Source organism: Sorex araneus, chromosome 10, assembly GCF_027595985.1.
Source record: "Sorex araneus isolate mSorAra2 chromosome 10, mSorAra2.pri, whole genome shotgun sequence".
Lineage (NCBI taxonomy): Eukaryota > Metazoa > Chordata > Mammalia > Eulipotyphla > Soricidae > Sorex > Sorex araneus.
The window spans coordinates 51,388,361-51,402,826 of NC_073311.1; the positions used below are offsets into that span (position 1 = coordinate 51,388,361).

At 36.9% G+C, this 14,466-nt stretch overlaps 1 protein-coding gene across 1 annotated transcript; it reads right to left on the minus strand.

Moving 5' to 3' along the window:
- Positions 1–9,251: 9,251 nt before the first annotated feature.
- Positions 9,252–14,458, minus strand: LOC129399160 (NKG2-F type II integral membrane protein-like). Its single transcript, XM_055118455.1, has 6 exons — positions 14,272–14,458; positions 13,331–13,420; positions 12,874–12,927; positions 11,848–11,999; positions 9,601–9,695; positions 9,252–9,381 (listed from the first exon to the last, which is right to left on the minus strand). Exons 1-6 carry the CDS (start codon positions 14,456–14,458, stop codon positions 9,252–9,254), a joined length of 708 nt encoding a protein of 235 aa, XP_054974430.1.
- Positions 14,459–14,466: the final 8 nt, after the last annotated feature.

Consider the following 14,466-nt stretch of genomic DNA (forward strand, 5'->3'; position numbering starts at 1 on the left):
AGTACTGAAAGATTATCATATTTGCTCTTGACCTACTTTCAGCACTCAGTTCTTGACCCGAGTGATCATTTCCAGTGATCCTTGTCATAGTGGTCCCTTCTCTATCCATTGCCCTCCCCACCACCACTTCTGTGGACCAGTCCTCCTAGCCTTGCTTCTAGTGATGTTAGGTATTAGTCTCATATTCTATTTTTTAATATCCCACAAATAAGTGCAATCATTCTTTGTCCATCTCTCTCATTCTAACTCATTTCACTCAGTGTGATACTATCAATGTCCATCCACTTATAAGTGAATATCATGGCTTCATTTTTCCTGGGGGCTGCATAGTATTCCATTGTTTTCATGAACCATGGTTTCTTTATCCAGTCGTCTGTTCTCTGGCACTCGGGTTGTTTCCAGATTCTGGCTATTGTGAATTATGCTGCAGTGGGCATAGAAGTGCAAACGGCATTTCTGCTGTGTGTTTTTTGGTCTCCAGGGTATATTCCCATAAGTATTATTGCTGGATCATATCGAAGACCTATTTCTAGTTCTTTGAGGAATGCTGCCCAGATTGTTTTCCAAAAAAGCTGGGCCAGTCGTCATTCCCACCAGCAATGAAGCAGAGTCCCTTTCTCCCTACATCCACGCCAGCACGGGTTGTTCTTAGTCTTTTTAATGTGTGCTGGTCTCTGTGGTGTGAGATGATACCTCATTGTTTTGGTTTGCATCTCCCTGATGATTAGGGATGTAGAGCATTTTCTCATGTGCCTTTTGGTCATTTGTATTTCTTTTTTGAGGAAGTTTCTGTCCACTTCTTCCCATATTGTCAGATCTTTTAAAACCACCACAAAATAATTAAAGCTACAGACTTAATTTAACTTGTGGATGCAACATGCTTATCTACATAAAAATGCAATGAGCAATTAGAAACTATAGTAGCATAACAATATAGAAGTAATTTGCAAAATCAAAAATTTTCAAAGGTGAGTATAGTTTGGTAGAATCACAGAGTTAATGTAAGTAATGTAAGTACTATTTTCCTAAAATATTTTAGCATTAGTCCAATTCCATTAAGTGACTCAAGTTCTGTTGTGAAACCTGCAAAGCAGAATCCTACATGTCTTCACAGTGTTCATTAAAACATCTTTCAAAACCCCAGTAGACCTATCTGTATTGGAGAAGAGTAATGGAGAAGTGGAGGCTTTGTCCTCTAGATCTTAATATCCTTATAAAAGTTATGTTAATTTAGACAAAGTAATATGAGGATGAGAACAAGCATATCAGATACATTTTAAAAGGACAAAGACAGGAAAATATTATAAGCAGAAATAAAATAAAACAAAAACACCGAAACAAGAAAATACAGTAGAATGTTCTGATAGAGCACCGTTGAAAGAATTAGTGTAGGAAAAACTTTTAGCTAATACAAACAGTGATTTTTGTCTCTGCCGCATGTAATCATATGCAGAATAATAAATCTGAAAACCTATTTGAAATCTAAGAACACTTCAGTGTAATAAAAGAAGTCTCCATTTTTCTCTGAATAGGAAAAGCCAAAAAAAAATGAGTTCATGCTATAAATACTCATTTAACTATAAAACTCATTATTAGAGCTTTAGACAAATATTCATATCTGGCTTCTTAAAACTTGTAGAAAATGAAAGTGAAGAATGCTTTGCAAACAGCCTGGCGCAAGTTATCTGGTAAAAACAAAAATCAAAACAACTTAGGTTTCACAGTATTTAATATTACTTTAAGTGAGAAAAACCAACAACACCTATCTTACCAGTCAGCGTCTTGGCCAGTAAAATATGAGCTGGCTTGGGGGCTGAGCCCTTCCTGTGCTCCTAGGGGAGGAGGTGGTGAGGCCGCCTGCAGCTTTGTGGCTAGAAAAAGACCCTCACGGCAGGATGCTTGTTTCAAACTGTGATATTAAAACTAGAAGTGGTCAGAGGTGTTTACTGGGCAGTTGCTCAAAATGAAAACATGAGATCTACACTTATTACCAAGTAAAACTTCCCCCTCCATTTTTTTAACTTCAAAGACTTTCAAAGAGTTTACACATTTGTATGGAGCTAGAACAGTGTTTCCACATGCAACATTTGTGCAGAAAAGTGGGAACTATTTCTGCCTCCTAAGTGGAATGCAAAGATTGAAAATTAAGTGCCTTTTAACCTTGATTTTCTTCTGTAAATGTGTCTATATTGATGAGAGAGGTTGAAAAGACGAATTCTGAATTCACATGACCATTAGTTTATGAGTGACTGGGAGAAAATATCTCTGGATCTGCAGAGGTTCACTGAAGTAAAATAATGAGTAATCTAAAAAGTACAATGAATTGGGGCTGGAGCAATAGCACAGCGGGTAGGGAGTTTGCCTTGCATGCGACCCGGGTTCGATTCTCAGCATCCCATATGGTCCCCTGAGCACCGCCAGGAGTAATTCTTGAGTGCAGAGCCAGGAGTAACCCCTGTGCATCACTGGGTGTGACCCAAAAAGCAAAAAAAATTAAAAATTAAAAAAAGTACAATGAAGAAACAGTTCTTCAGAACTGATTATACATTCGGCCAGACATTGTATATTTGGTAAGGCACACAGTATTAACCAGGAGATTGTAAGAGCATGAGACATTAGTTCCGTTAAGTCTACATACACATTACAGTAGGACTCCAGGTAGCAAGCAGAAAACAGGTTTCCATCTTGACACTAATAAATATTCCCTAGCATTCCTAAATGACTTCTTGGGCCCCTCTCAATTGAAATTTGTATAATTCTAAAAAATAAGCAACACATTTGCATAATTCTAAAGATAGGCAGTTCTATTGAGTTATCTTTTTTCCATAAATATTTTCATTATGTTAGTTTAACCCACATTAGGTTATTTTACGGTGTTTGCTAGTATCAACCTATAAGAAGTAACGGAACAGCAAAGACCCCGTCACCACTCTGTGGTATTACTTTCAAAATTGCAAAGGAAAAGACAAAAAATCTTTAAAATTTCTCTCAAATCACACACAGGTCTTGGACATAAATGTGGCCTTAAATTTACAACATCCTGTTTTTTTTTCTTTTTTTTTTAACCTGTTTATTTGTTTGCCATTTAACCTTTCATTTCCTGCCACAGTGGTAATCCCCACATCCCTGGAAAAAATGACACCATTCACCCCTGCTGCATCTTACGTTCAAAAAGTTTTCAGATTTATTTTTTAAATATAAAAATATACTTGAAAATTTTGTGTATGTCATGAAATTCCAATATCTCTTAAGTGGCTAGGTAGCAGATCTGAAGCTCAAATTATTTCCAGAGAAAAATGTCTCACTAGTTACAGATGATGGCAGAACCAGGATCTCCCAAGTCAGAACTTTGTTCTTTAATTATCACTTTCCATGCATGGAGAAGTGAGGAGTGGCTACTCACATTTCTGCTCTGGGGAGCTAGTGGTGGGACTTGGTGGTGCGGGGATTGTACCTGGACCTACTCCACGCAAAGTATGCGTGCATCCCACTGGATGTCTCTCTGGCCCATCTCTCCATCTTTTTGTTTCCTTTATTTGTTTTGATACTGTTGAGTATTGTGACTTCTTTATGGTGTGTACAAATACTTTTTAATTTTAATGTAAGTTATTTCACTGTTTAGAAACTGTTTTAGTTTAATATATTGCCACCTGTTGGTATTTGGGTTTTTTTCTTTTATTTCCCAAATACATCTATTTTATAATACCCAAAATAATCCAAACATTATTAAATATTAATCTTCCCAATTGTTTTAAGGCAATTTTCTCTTTCCGTATTCCTTATTCTTGAAAGAAAGGGATGATTGAAATTCCTCAAAGATCACCATGGTAACTGTTCCAGTTGCTCTTTTCTGCCAGGACAGTAATTGATAAGTTGAAGAAAATTGACTCATATACAAAAGCAATGACTTTCCCACAATCACCCTCTGAAGTTTGTCTTTGATCAATTTAATTCCTATTTCAACTTAGTTTTCCTGGTCAATTAGTTTTGTACTTTTCTTCTCAAAATCTTGATTATTCTAAATAAGAATGTTCATATTTATATTTAATATTCTAAAAAATTTAAGAATATTTTAGGGTATTTAAATATGCCAAAACCTCTTAGAATACTTAAAATCAGCAATATTTTTATATACTGAATTAGTATATCTATCAATTTAGAACTCTGTAATGTTAATTTGGAATGTATATAAAGAAGGTTATCTCTGGCAATATTGTGGACAAAAACTTGTGGCCAGACAGGTTATGATAGTATCATATATTCTGACTGCTGGGATTCCCTTAGTTCCTGTTAGTGGTCATAATTCTGGTACACAAACATTTACTATACTTAGAATACAGTCTGACATATCTGATGTACCAAAAAATATCACAATCTAGAGTCCTGAGCACCACCAGGTATGACCTTAACACCTTCCCCGACCAAAAGCCATCTGAGATCTTGCATGAAAAGGAACATATATATAAATTTGAGAATATATAAGATAAAATCAAGTGCATGGAAAGATATTGCAAAAGACAATTAGGGAAATACTATTGTCTTGGTGAATAATCAAAAGAAAATAAAAACAAATGGAACACTCAATACCATTATGTCAAAATGGATTATATTACTACCTTGCAGTAAAAATTTATCCCCAAATAAAAGAGAAATAATTTTACACAACAAAAACAATTCCATTCAGGAGGAGAGATTATATTATTTATTTATTATGTATTCATATAGTCCAGTGACCACAATATTCGCTCCTGGCAAGTTTAATGAAGGAGTCTCTGTCTAGAGCATTGTTGGTGCTTTTGTTAGAAAGAAAAGTTCCACAGGAAACAATTCAGCATGCCATATGGTATTTCGTCTTAGAACATCGAACTTGAGCTCGTCAAATTTTTTTTCACCTTTCCCCCTTGTGTTTTCTTGTCACAACTCCCTCTCCTAAATACTAGGGAGCCTCTGGGGTTAGCAAATGTTAAAACAGACTTTCCTGGGTTGTTCAGAGGCTGTGACAATCTGTCCCTGAGGGAAATCACCTTATCTCAACTTCCTGAGAAGTTCTGCAACTCTTATTTCATACAAATAATTTCATAATTATTTCATACAACCAGTCTCTCAGTCCTCAAACAGATCAGTCCAGTAAGGTGTGCCCACATCATTAATAAAAGGAAAAGAATAAATGGAGAAAACTATGAGTTCCACGCTCAAAGCATCTTAGTCACAGGCTTTCTTGGCTTTCCAGTGTCTGGTATATTTAGGCATCAAAAAAAAAACCAACAACCTACAATCACTCGTTCTTCCTACAATCTGTATCAAATTCCCCTTCTCTAGCTCCCATAGTCTTTTGAACACTGAATTGTTCATAATAGAAAGTTAATTAGAAGCAAACAAACAAACAAAAAAACCTGGAAATGCTAGCTCAGAACATCACAGTAACATTTAGGATTCATTCCAGTGTGTGGGGAAGGCTTCAACAACAAATAACAAAGATTAAAGAAAGCAGAATATGAGGTTGGAGTGATAGCACAGCGGGTAGGGCACCTGCCTTGCACATGGCTGACCTGCATTCTATTTCCAAGCACCCTATGTGGTCCCCTGAGCACGGTAATTCCTGAGTGCAGAGACAGGAGTGACCCCTGCGCATCACTGGGTATGACCCAAAAAGCAAAAGAAAAAAAAAAGAAAGAAAACAACAACAAAAAAGAAAAGCACAATATGATCTCCACCAAAAAAGGCATGTAACTGAAATACATATTTTCCTCCACATTTACTATTGGTATAAATAACCATAGTAACAGACGGGTCTTTTTTTCTTTTTTGATTTTTTGGGTGCCATGCAGGGCTTATTCTTAGCTCTGTGTTCAAGCCTCACTCCCAGCAAATTTTGGGAACCATATACAGTAGTACCAGGGATCAAACCCAAGTAGGCTGCATGCTAGGCAACTGTTATACTATCACTCTGGGCCACAGATTATTTACTTTTAATTAACTTGGCCAATAATTTTGCATAAGCACCCTAAGATTAATAGACATTCATTTAAATTGTAAATGTATTTAAATGGCCTTGCTGGGTTTAGGAATATACCAATTAGAACAGGATGGCTTCACTGAGGAAGCACCTGTAATATTGGCTACAGAACAGTCTGAAGGCTGGTTGGTTTCAGCTCAGCCTAACCCTAGAGATTTCTTTTCATTTTTTTCAACCATTGCATCAGAGCACACCTGATGAGAACACCCTTGACAACTGTAACTGGCTTACTCGTGGACACTTAGGCCTTCCCCTCTTGGAGCTACCCTGACGTTGCAGCCTGCTCGCGGTCTATCCACAGCTCTAGTGGAACTTACATTCTGGATGGTAGGAATTAAGGCCAATTTTGGACAAAGGAAGCTTGAGTAAATCTAATTTCACAAATCGCCAAGTTATGTAAGAAAACCTTATTTACTCTCAGGATCCACCTACAGTACATATTTTTTAACTTGTTTAATCTTTGTGACTCTACAGTATCTAAGGGGATGAACGTTCACCCCTGTAGCTGACTGGAACTTTAAACATGGCATTAAATGTTTCCTCAGTCTTAAATTATGGAATATTATTGTCTCTGATATTCCAGAAAAAAACAAACTCAGAAATATAACAAGTTCACAAATGATCAGTTGCAAAAGCAAAGCATTGTCTCTCCTTTTGTATTTAGGTAAGCAATACATTGCTAGAAAGCGCTAAAAGCATACTAAAGAGTTCAAGAAAGAAAGTGAGAATTTTAGTTCTTTCACTGAAAGTCAATTTACTAAGTTCCTACCAAAAATAACTATATTCTCAATAGTTCATTCAGTCCCATGCAGAAAATCTCAAGCCACTGAAAATTGAAGTGTTAAGGTTCTCCAAAACCACTGCTATTTTATCTTCAGTTAATGGTAAGTCTGTAACCTGGCACTGTACTCAGAGATCATTACTGGCAGGGCTTGGAAGACACTGTTGGGTGTTGGGGATCAAACCCAGTCATCCACATGCAAAGTAAGGCATCTTAGTCCCTGTACTATATTTCCATCCCCACAAAAGTTGGTTTTATAGGGTTTTTTTCCCAAGCTGTCTCCACTTGAGGATTTCTCGCAGATGAAAGTCTGTCCATGGGGTTGGGTGCTCTTATTTTACATTCCATCTCAGTCTTCTGTTTCTGCCAAAACTTCTCTAATTGGGTAGGAGCAAATTCTATTTGTTAGCAAAGATGCCGATTCAGACATTTCAATAAGCTTTTGGGTCTTTGGTCACTTCTTTGATACACATCTTGGATTAAGTATTCCCCAAAACACCTCATTGCCATCCCCATCTTTCTGTCTTAGCACCAATGAATTAGATTTTCAGATGAGCAAAATTGGGGGAAATATTCAATATAAAAATTATTTTTCTGAATTCTCTCTGGAACTGCTTGCACGGAACACACATTTTTGTTTCATTTCAACATAAAGTAACTTTGAAAGAGCACAATCTCCTTTGAACATTAGGAATTAAATGAGTATTTAATTCTAAAGTCCTGATTAACAAGTAATTATGTTCAACACTTAAAGTTCATTCTCACAGTTTCACAAGGAAAGCTACCATCGTGATCTTTCTGTTCCTAACTTATTTGTGACTTTTGTTTGTATGGTTTTGGGGCCACACTCATTTTTGCTCAGGGCTTACTCCTAACTCTCTGCTAAAGAATCACTCCAGGTGGGGCCTGGGGTACCATTTGTGTTGCTTTTGATCTAACCCTGGTGAAATGCATGGAAAACAAGTGCCTGACCCACTGTAACATCTCTCCAGCCCTCTGATTCTGTTTATTCTAAATCCAACTTAGTTTAGCATTTCCATATTGTACTTCCTTCTTTTTCAGTCATGTAGAATTTGGAGGCAAGGAGGATGGGATTTAACCTGAACTTATAGTACCATGTAATTCCCATGGCTTTTTAAGGATAAAAATACAATTTTAGGGGGCAGGAGAGATGGTGCAATAGGTAAGATGCTTGCCTTGCTCAAAGAAAACCATCCTTTGATCCCCTACTGCATACTGTCCGTCAAACACTGTCAGAAAAGAACACTGCACATAGATAAGGGGTACAGCTTGAGAATAGTTGGGTGCTGCACACCTGCCTCACCCCCAAAACACTTTAAAATTTCATTTATACATATAGTTATATGCAAAAAGTAGTTTGGGGAACTTTGAATGGTTCATAACATCTGAGTTTGTTAAGTAGCTCTTGGATACTTTTCATCAGCTTTAAGGGTAAGGAGCAATTATTTGTGAATGTCATTTGCCAATATTGTTAGTTAACACCGCTGGGGAGACACAGCAGGGGAAGGGATTTCACCTGCTTCCTGGCATTTTCTCTTCTTTGGCTTCTAAGAGGAAGCAGGTTCAGTGGAATTCACCATCCCACAAGTCACTGTGGTCTGCCCCAGATCCCTGAGCTTCTGCCTGCTGCCCTCTGCAGCCTGGGACCCAACCTCAGCAATTTCTACCTGTGACCTTAGAACTGCTCTGTCCTGGGCCGTGCAGGACCAGCTCGACCCCAAAACTGTCTGAGCCACGGGTCTTCAGTGAACTCTGAAATCAATCCCCAGAAAGCCTGATCATCAAGTAACCCCATCTCTGGGTCCCCCCTTAAACTAAAGGTATGCTCTATCTTCATTTATCCCCATTTAATAGACAATTCCAAACAAACAGGAAGGTGTTTTCTTCAAACCTCCCCTGCTCTGTCTTTTGAGTCTACATTGAGCTATGTAATTCATACCTTGATTGTTAAATCCTCCTTGGCAACACGTTTTAGGGTCAGAACAATCAGATAATTACAAAATTTGAAAAATAATTATAAGAAATAATGAATAAAAAAAGCTCATCGTGATGGTTTATATACAATCCATATATTATTTATTAAAATAACAAAATATTAAGGAATGTGCAATATGTACCTGGCTATATAATTTGGTGATCCATATGAATGTGCATTTTAAATTAATTCTACAACATCAGGGTAAATTCTCAGATGAATCACGGGCTTCAGATTGTTAAGATGCAGTAATACAAACTTATCGGTCAAAGCTGTACCATCTCCATGGGAGAGCATCTTCAAGTGGGGGCCCCGGGGTAGTGAAAATTCTTTCTATCTTATTCTTAATTTGGATGCAAATTAAGAGCTATAAAATAGTTTAAAATAACTGAATATAATTATATTGCTTTTGAAGAAATGAGAATTTTATAGATGGTAAGAATGACAGTTTCCCAAATTTAAGTAAGTTCAAGAAATTGCTGCCTACAGACATACAATCTTCTTTCTGAACAGGATGCTTGACTTATTCGTTTTCTAGAATAATCTACATAGAAACATTTGTCCAGGTTTTTTGTAGAACTTGAGACCCTAAAATATAGAGAATAATATATAGTTAATATTGGAAATTCACACCTAATATATGATGAATACACAGTATATTTGAAATTATAGCTATATGTCAAAATCTGAATAATTCATGTAAAATTTTTCAGTAAAAAATATTGGTATCACATCTATACAATTATTCATCTTTCTAAGATTAATCACTACTACACATAGAAATATAAGGATGTTTAAGGAGCTTACCACTTGGAAGAAAAATTTGACCACATCTGTACACCATCATTGGTTTCTTTGGAGGGTCCACTCCAAGGAAGGATGTTAAAAGTTACAAATATATTCTATGAGGAAAAAGCAAAAAAAAAAAAATCAGAGAGAAAAATAGAGAAATCTCAGAAACTTTTACTGTATAAGGGAAGCAATTTAGGTTTAAATATAACATACATATAAATATAAAAATGCATTCTTTTTGGTCACACCTGGCGATGCTCAGGGGTTACTCCTGGTTCTGTGCTCAGGAATTACTTCTGGCAGTGCTCGGGGGACCATATGGGATGCTGGGGATTGAACCCGAGTTGGCCATGTGCAAGGCAAATGCCCTCCCCACTGTGCTATCGCTCCAGCCCCTATTTCTGATTTTTCACATTCCAACATGAAAAGTCTCTATAACACCATCTTCAATTTCATCTGTTCTATGTTTCATATCTCAAATATTTTGTCAATTTAGTAATTTTTGCTTTATATAATATATTTTAACTCATATTTTCATTTAGTTTATTTTTATTATTATATTGATATTTCCTATCCAATGCTATTACATAATATTCTATTCAAATATAATTATCATCTTAACATCATATTTATAATGTTGTCTCCATTGTGAGACTTGTTACTGTTTTTGGCATATTGAATATGCCACGGGGAGCTTGCCAGGCTCTGCTGTGCGAGTGAGATACTCTTGGGAGCTTGCCAGGCTCTCCGAGAGGGACAGAGGAATCAAACCCAGGTCAGCTGCATACAAGGCAAACAAACACCCTACCTGCTGTGCTATCACTCCAGCCCAATATATATAATTATTTTGTTATTTTAACAATATTAAAATAAAATAAATATCCTCAAAATAACAAAATAATTGAAATTTAATAACTATTAAGATTAAATAATTGAACTTAATAAAGGTAAATAATTATTAAATTAGAAATTATTAAAATACTCCTATATAAAAACATGAACTCTCCTTATCAAAAAAGGGCTCCAGGGGCTGGAGCAATAGCACAGCAGATAGGGCATTTTGCCTTGCACACGGCTGACCCAGGTTCGATTCCCAGCAGCCCATATGGTCCCATGAGCACCTCCAGGAGTAATTCCTGAGAATAGAGCCAGGAGTAACCCCCGTGCATCACTGAGTGTGACCCAAAAAGCAAAAAAGAGAAAAGGAAAAAAGGGTTGCAATTTTATAAGAATAATAAAGAATTCACAACTAAATTAGATAAGAAAATTTTGAAAGGAAAATACAGACCTCAAAAAGGAAAACTGAGCAGGAAAAAAGGATAACAAAACATTCTAATGATAAAACAGAAAATAATAGGCTCAATCTATTGCAATCAGAAAAATTACATATTATTTTAAGATACTTTAATATAATCATCAGGCCTTTTAATATTTAAATTCCTGATGAGGCTAAGTTCAGAACCAAGATACTGACAGGCAAAATGCCTACTTTTTGTTTGTTTACTTATTTAGTTACACCTGGTCATCGGCAATTGATTCTACTTAGACAGGGATCACTCCAGGAAAGGCAGAAGCGGCCATATGTGGTGGTTATTTGAAACATGATTGAATTCATGCAAGGAAAGAGTCTTAGCTACTATAGTATTTCTCACACAACAAACTCCCTATTTTTGATGAAAACAGAAAAAGATATTTAAAAAATATGGCACTCACAAAAGAGTAAAGGGGTTAAGGCATTTGCTTAAAAACTGCAGACCCCAGTTTGTTCCCCTGATCTTGAAGATGTTCTCCCAAACATCTTCAAGAGTGATCCCTTTGTGAAGACCCAGCAATAAGCCCTCAACATTGGGTGTGTGCGCCTTCCAAGAAAAATGATGTATAAAAACAAAATCAAAACAAACAAGAATACCAAAAGTGCATATATGATATAGACATATTTTAAGAATAGCTGAATAGGGGCCAGAGCGATAGCACACTGGGTAGGGCATTTGCCTTGCACGCGGCCGACACGGGTTTGACCCCCGGCATCCCATATTGTCCCCCAAGCACCGCCAGGAGTAATTCCTGAGTGCAAAGCCAGGAGTAACCCCTGAGCATCGCTGGGTGTGACCCAAAAAACAAAGAAAAAAAAAAGAATAGCTGAATATAAGTTATATAAAATTAACAAATCTCAAGTGCAATAATAACAAAATATTACTAAACTCTTTAACATGATACTGACAAGTACTACTAACAAAATATTTAAAATTATTTAAAACTTGCCATTTCTTCTTCACTGTCTATATAAAGCAGCTTAGACTTCTTGGAAATGCAGTCCTTCAAACTCTCATTCCATAGTTTTGTTTCATTGCTAATATAGTAACAGCTGTTGGAATATATGAGCCACTCCTCTGGACAATGTTTACAGTGACATGCTGGAGAAAGAACATGATATAATTTAAAAGCTTAGTTTTTAAATTTTTACTTATGCATAAACAACTCTAGACATCATGTCTATGTAATTCATGGGATGGTGCATACCAAATACAACACATTTACATACATAATCATACAAAAAGATTAATTTTAATTCCCTAATTAACATTCCCATTTAAAGGACATGTGCAAAGGGAAAAATATCCACTCAATATATGTTCTGAAAATCAATGAGCTAATCCACATTTCTGCCTATAAAAGTTATCTCTCTCCAAATTTCAATAGTAGGACCTTTGAACCAGTTCTCCAGCATAGATAGGTATGATGTTTTAAAAAGATTGCATCTCCTCATTATTGCCTTAGAGAAAGTCTCTTCTGTATTTATTGCATGTCTGTTATTTAATTTCATAATCCATATCCAAAATTTTAAAAAATCTGCATAATTTTGGAGCAGCCACTACTGGTAGTGTTCATGGTTACCCTCTGGCTGGGCTTGGGGATTGCTCCTGGCAATGCTTGGAGACATTTTGATTTACTATAGACTCACTGATTCAAAATATGAACTCCAACTCTTTGTATGTTTTTGTTTTTGTTTTGCTATTTGGGCCACACCCAATGATGCTCAAGGGTTACTCCTGGCTCTGCACTCAGGAATTACTCCTGGCAGTATGTGGGGGACCATATGGAATGCCAGGATTTGAACCCAGGTCTGTCACATGCAAGGCAAATACCTTACCTGCTGAACTATTGCTCCGGCCCTGAACTCCAACTCTTTTCATCCTCTCACTTACAATATTTATATTTATACCAAACCTGATGTAGAATAAAGTACAAATTTTACTAATAATATCAGGAACTTTAAAATCATCATACCTTTCTGGATCCTTGATTCCAGAGATGAATTATTTGACTGCTGCATTTCAGAAGCTAGAAAAATCAAATTAACACTTACAATTGTTAGTATTGATTCAAATAAAATTTTGCTTGCTAAGTATTTAGATTTCTAAGGATGAGAACAAAATGAAATTACAAAAACATTTAGCTAATGAAACTTAATAGGTCAATGAGTTATTGAACTCATATTTCAAGGCCAAAGGACAAAATTTTACCATATGTAATATTACTTGGTTTGCTAGTGCTACGGCATTAATAGTATTCCTGTAACTATTCTGTACTTATGTTTCTGACAAACTCAAAATAGTCATTTCACATTTTGTCTATATATTTACATTTGTGTCTTTTTTTTAAATTTCCATTAGAAATATTTAAAGACACAGACAAAAACATTAAAGTGAAAAGTTCCCTTATGAATTTTTCAGAATTTACGTACAGGGAATAACCCTGGTCACTATTACCACCATAACAAGGCAGAGGAGTCCCAAGATCCCAGCAATCAGCTTCTCGGGAGGAGATAGGAAACCTGCAGGAGAAAAGTAGAAGTAGAGAGTGAAAGAAACAGAGAAAAAAAACAATTTGTGTAGATAATTAAGACACAAGGCAACCTGCATGCATGGGGAGTCACATAAACCAAATTGGATATGGAAATTGTGTCTGTTCCCATTCTAATATTCTCCCTGAGGATAGAATTCATTGCATTATCAGTAAATATGACACTCGTGAGCTCTTAGTTAATGGTTATAAATAATAGTGCTTGGATAAAATTCATCATCACCATCCCGTTGATCACTGAATTTCTCGAGGGGTCTCAGTAACGTCTCCATTCATCCTAGCCCTGAGATTTTAGAAGCCTCTTTTTGCTCATCCTTCCCAACGGTGCCGCACTGGAGGCTCTTTCAGGGTCAGGGGAATGAGACCCATCATTTGTACTGGTTTTGGCATATGAATGCGCCACATGGAGTTTGCAAGGCTCTCCCATGTGGCCAGGAAACTCTTAGTAGCTTGCCAGGTTCTCTGAGAGGGAGAACTAGGCTATAAGATGTCTCACAGTTGCAAAGCGAGAGTTTGGTTTTATAGTCTCTGGATGTTGATGGAATTACACGGTGCTGGGGGCAGTTTCTGGGTGTGACTGCCTAGCTACTGGGAAATGGGGGATCTGGGTGGAAGAGGCCCAGTCCCAGTCTGAGCAGGCTTTGAGATCTCAGCCCCAAGTCCCGCATACCCCTATTAGAGCCCCTATCCCAGCTTCAAAATCTGATTCTTGGCAATTAAAAAAATGTAAGTATATTCCCTATTCTGTCCCATTGCAGTGTACTGTACCCCAGTTGTCCACATCCTAGAGCACTTATATCCTCTGCCTATTAAGTGTCTGACCTCTGCAGCGGCACTGCTTGTTATTCCCTTGAGGATCCTGAGACTCATTTTGAAGATTTAACTCTGTGTAGGTTATTTCCGGCGTGGTTTCTGTGACAGAGCTTTTGGAGTCCTTTTTTTCCCTTTGCTGCCTCTTCGAATCCTTCTGCCGGTTCACCTCCGCGTAGGTTACCCTTTCGTTACTCATCTCTGCAA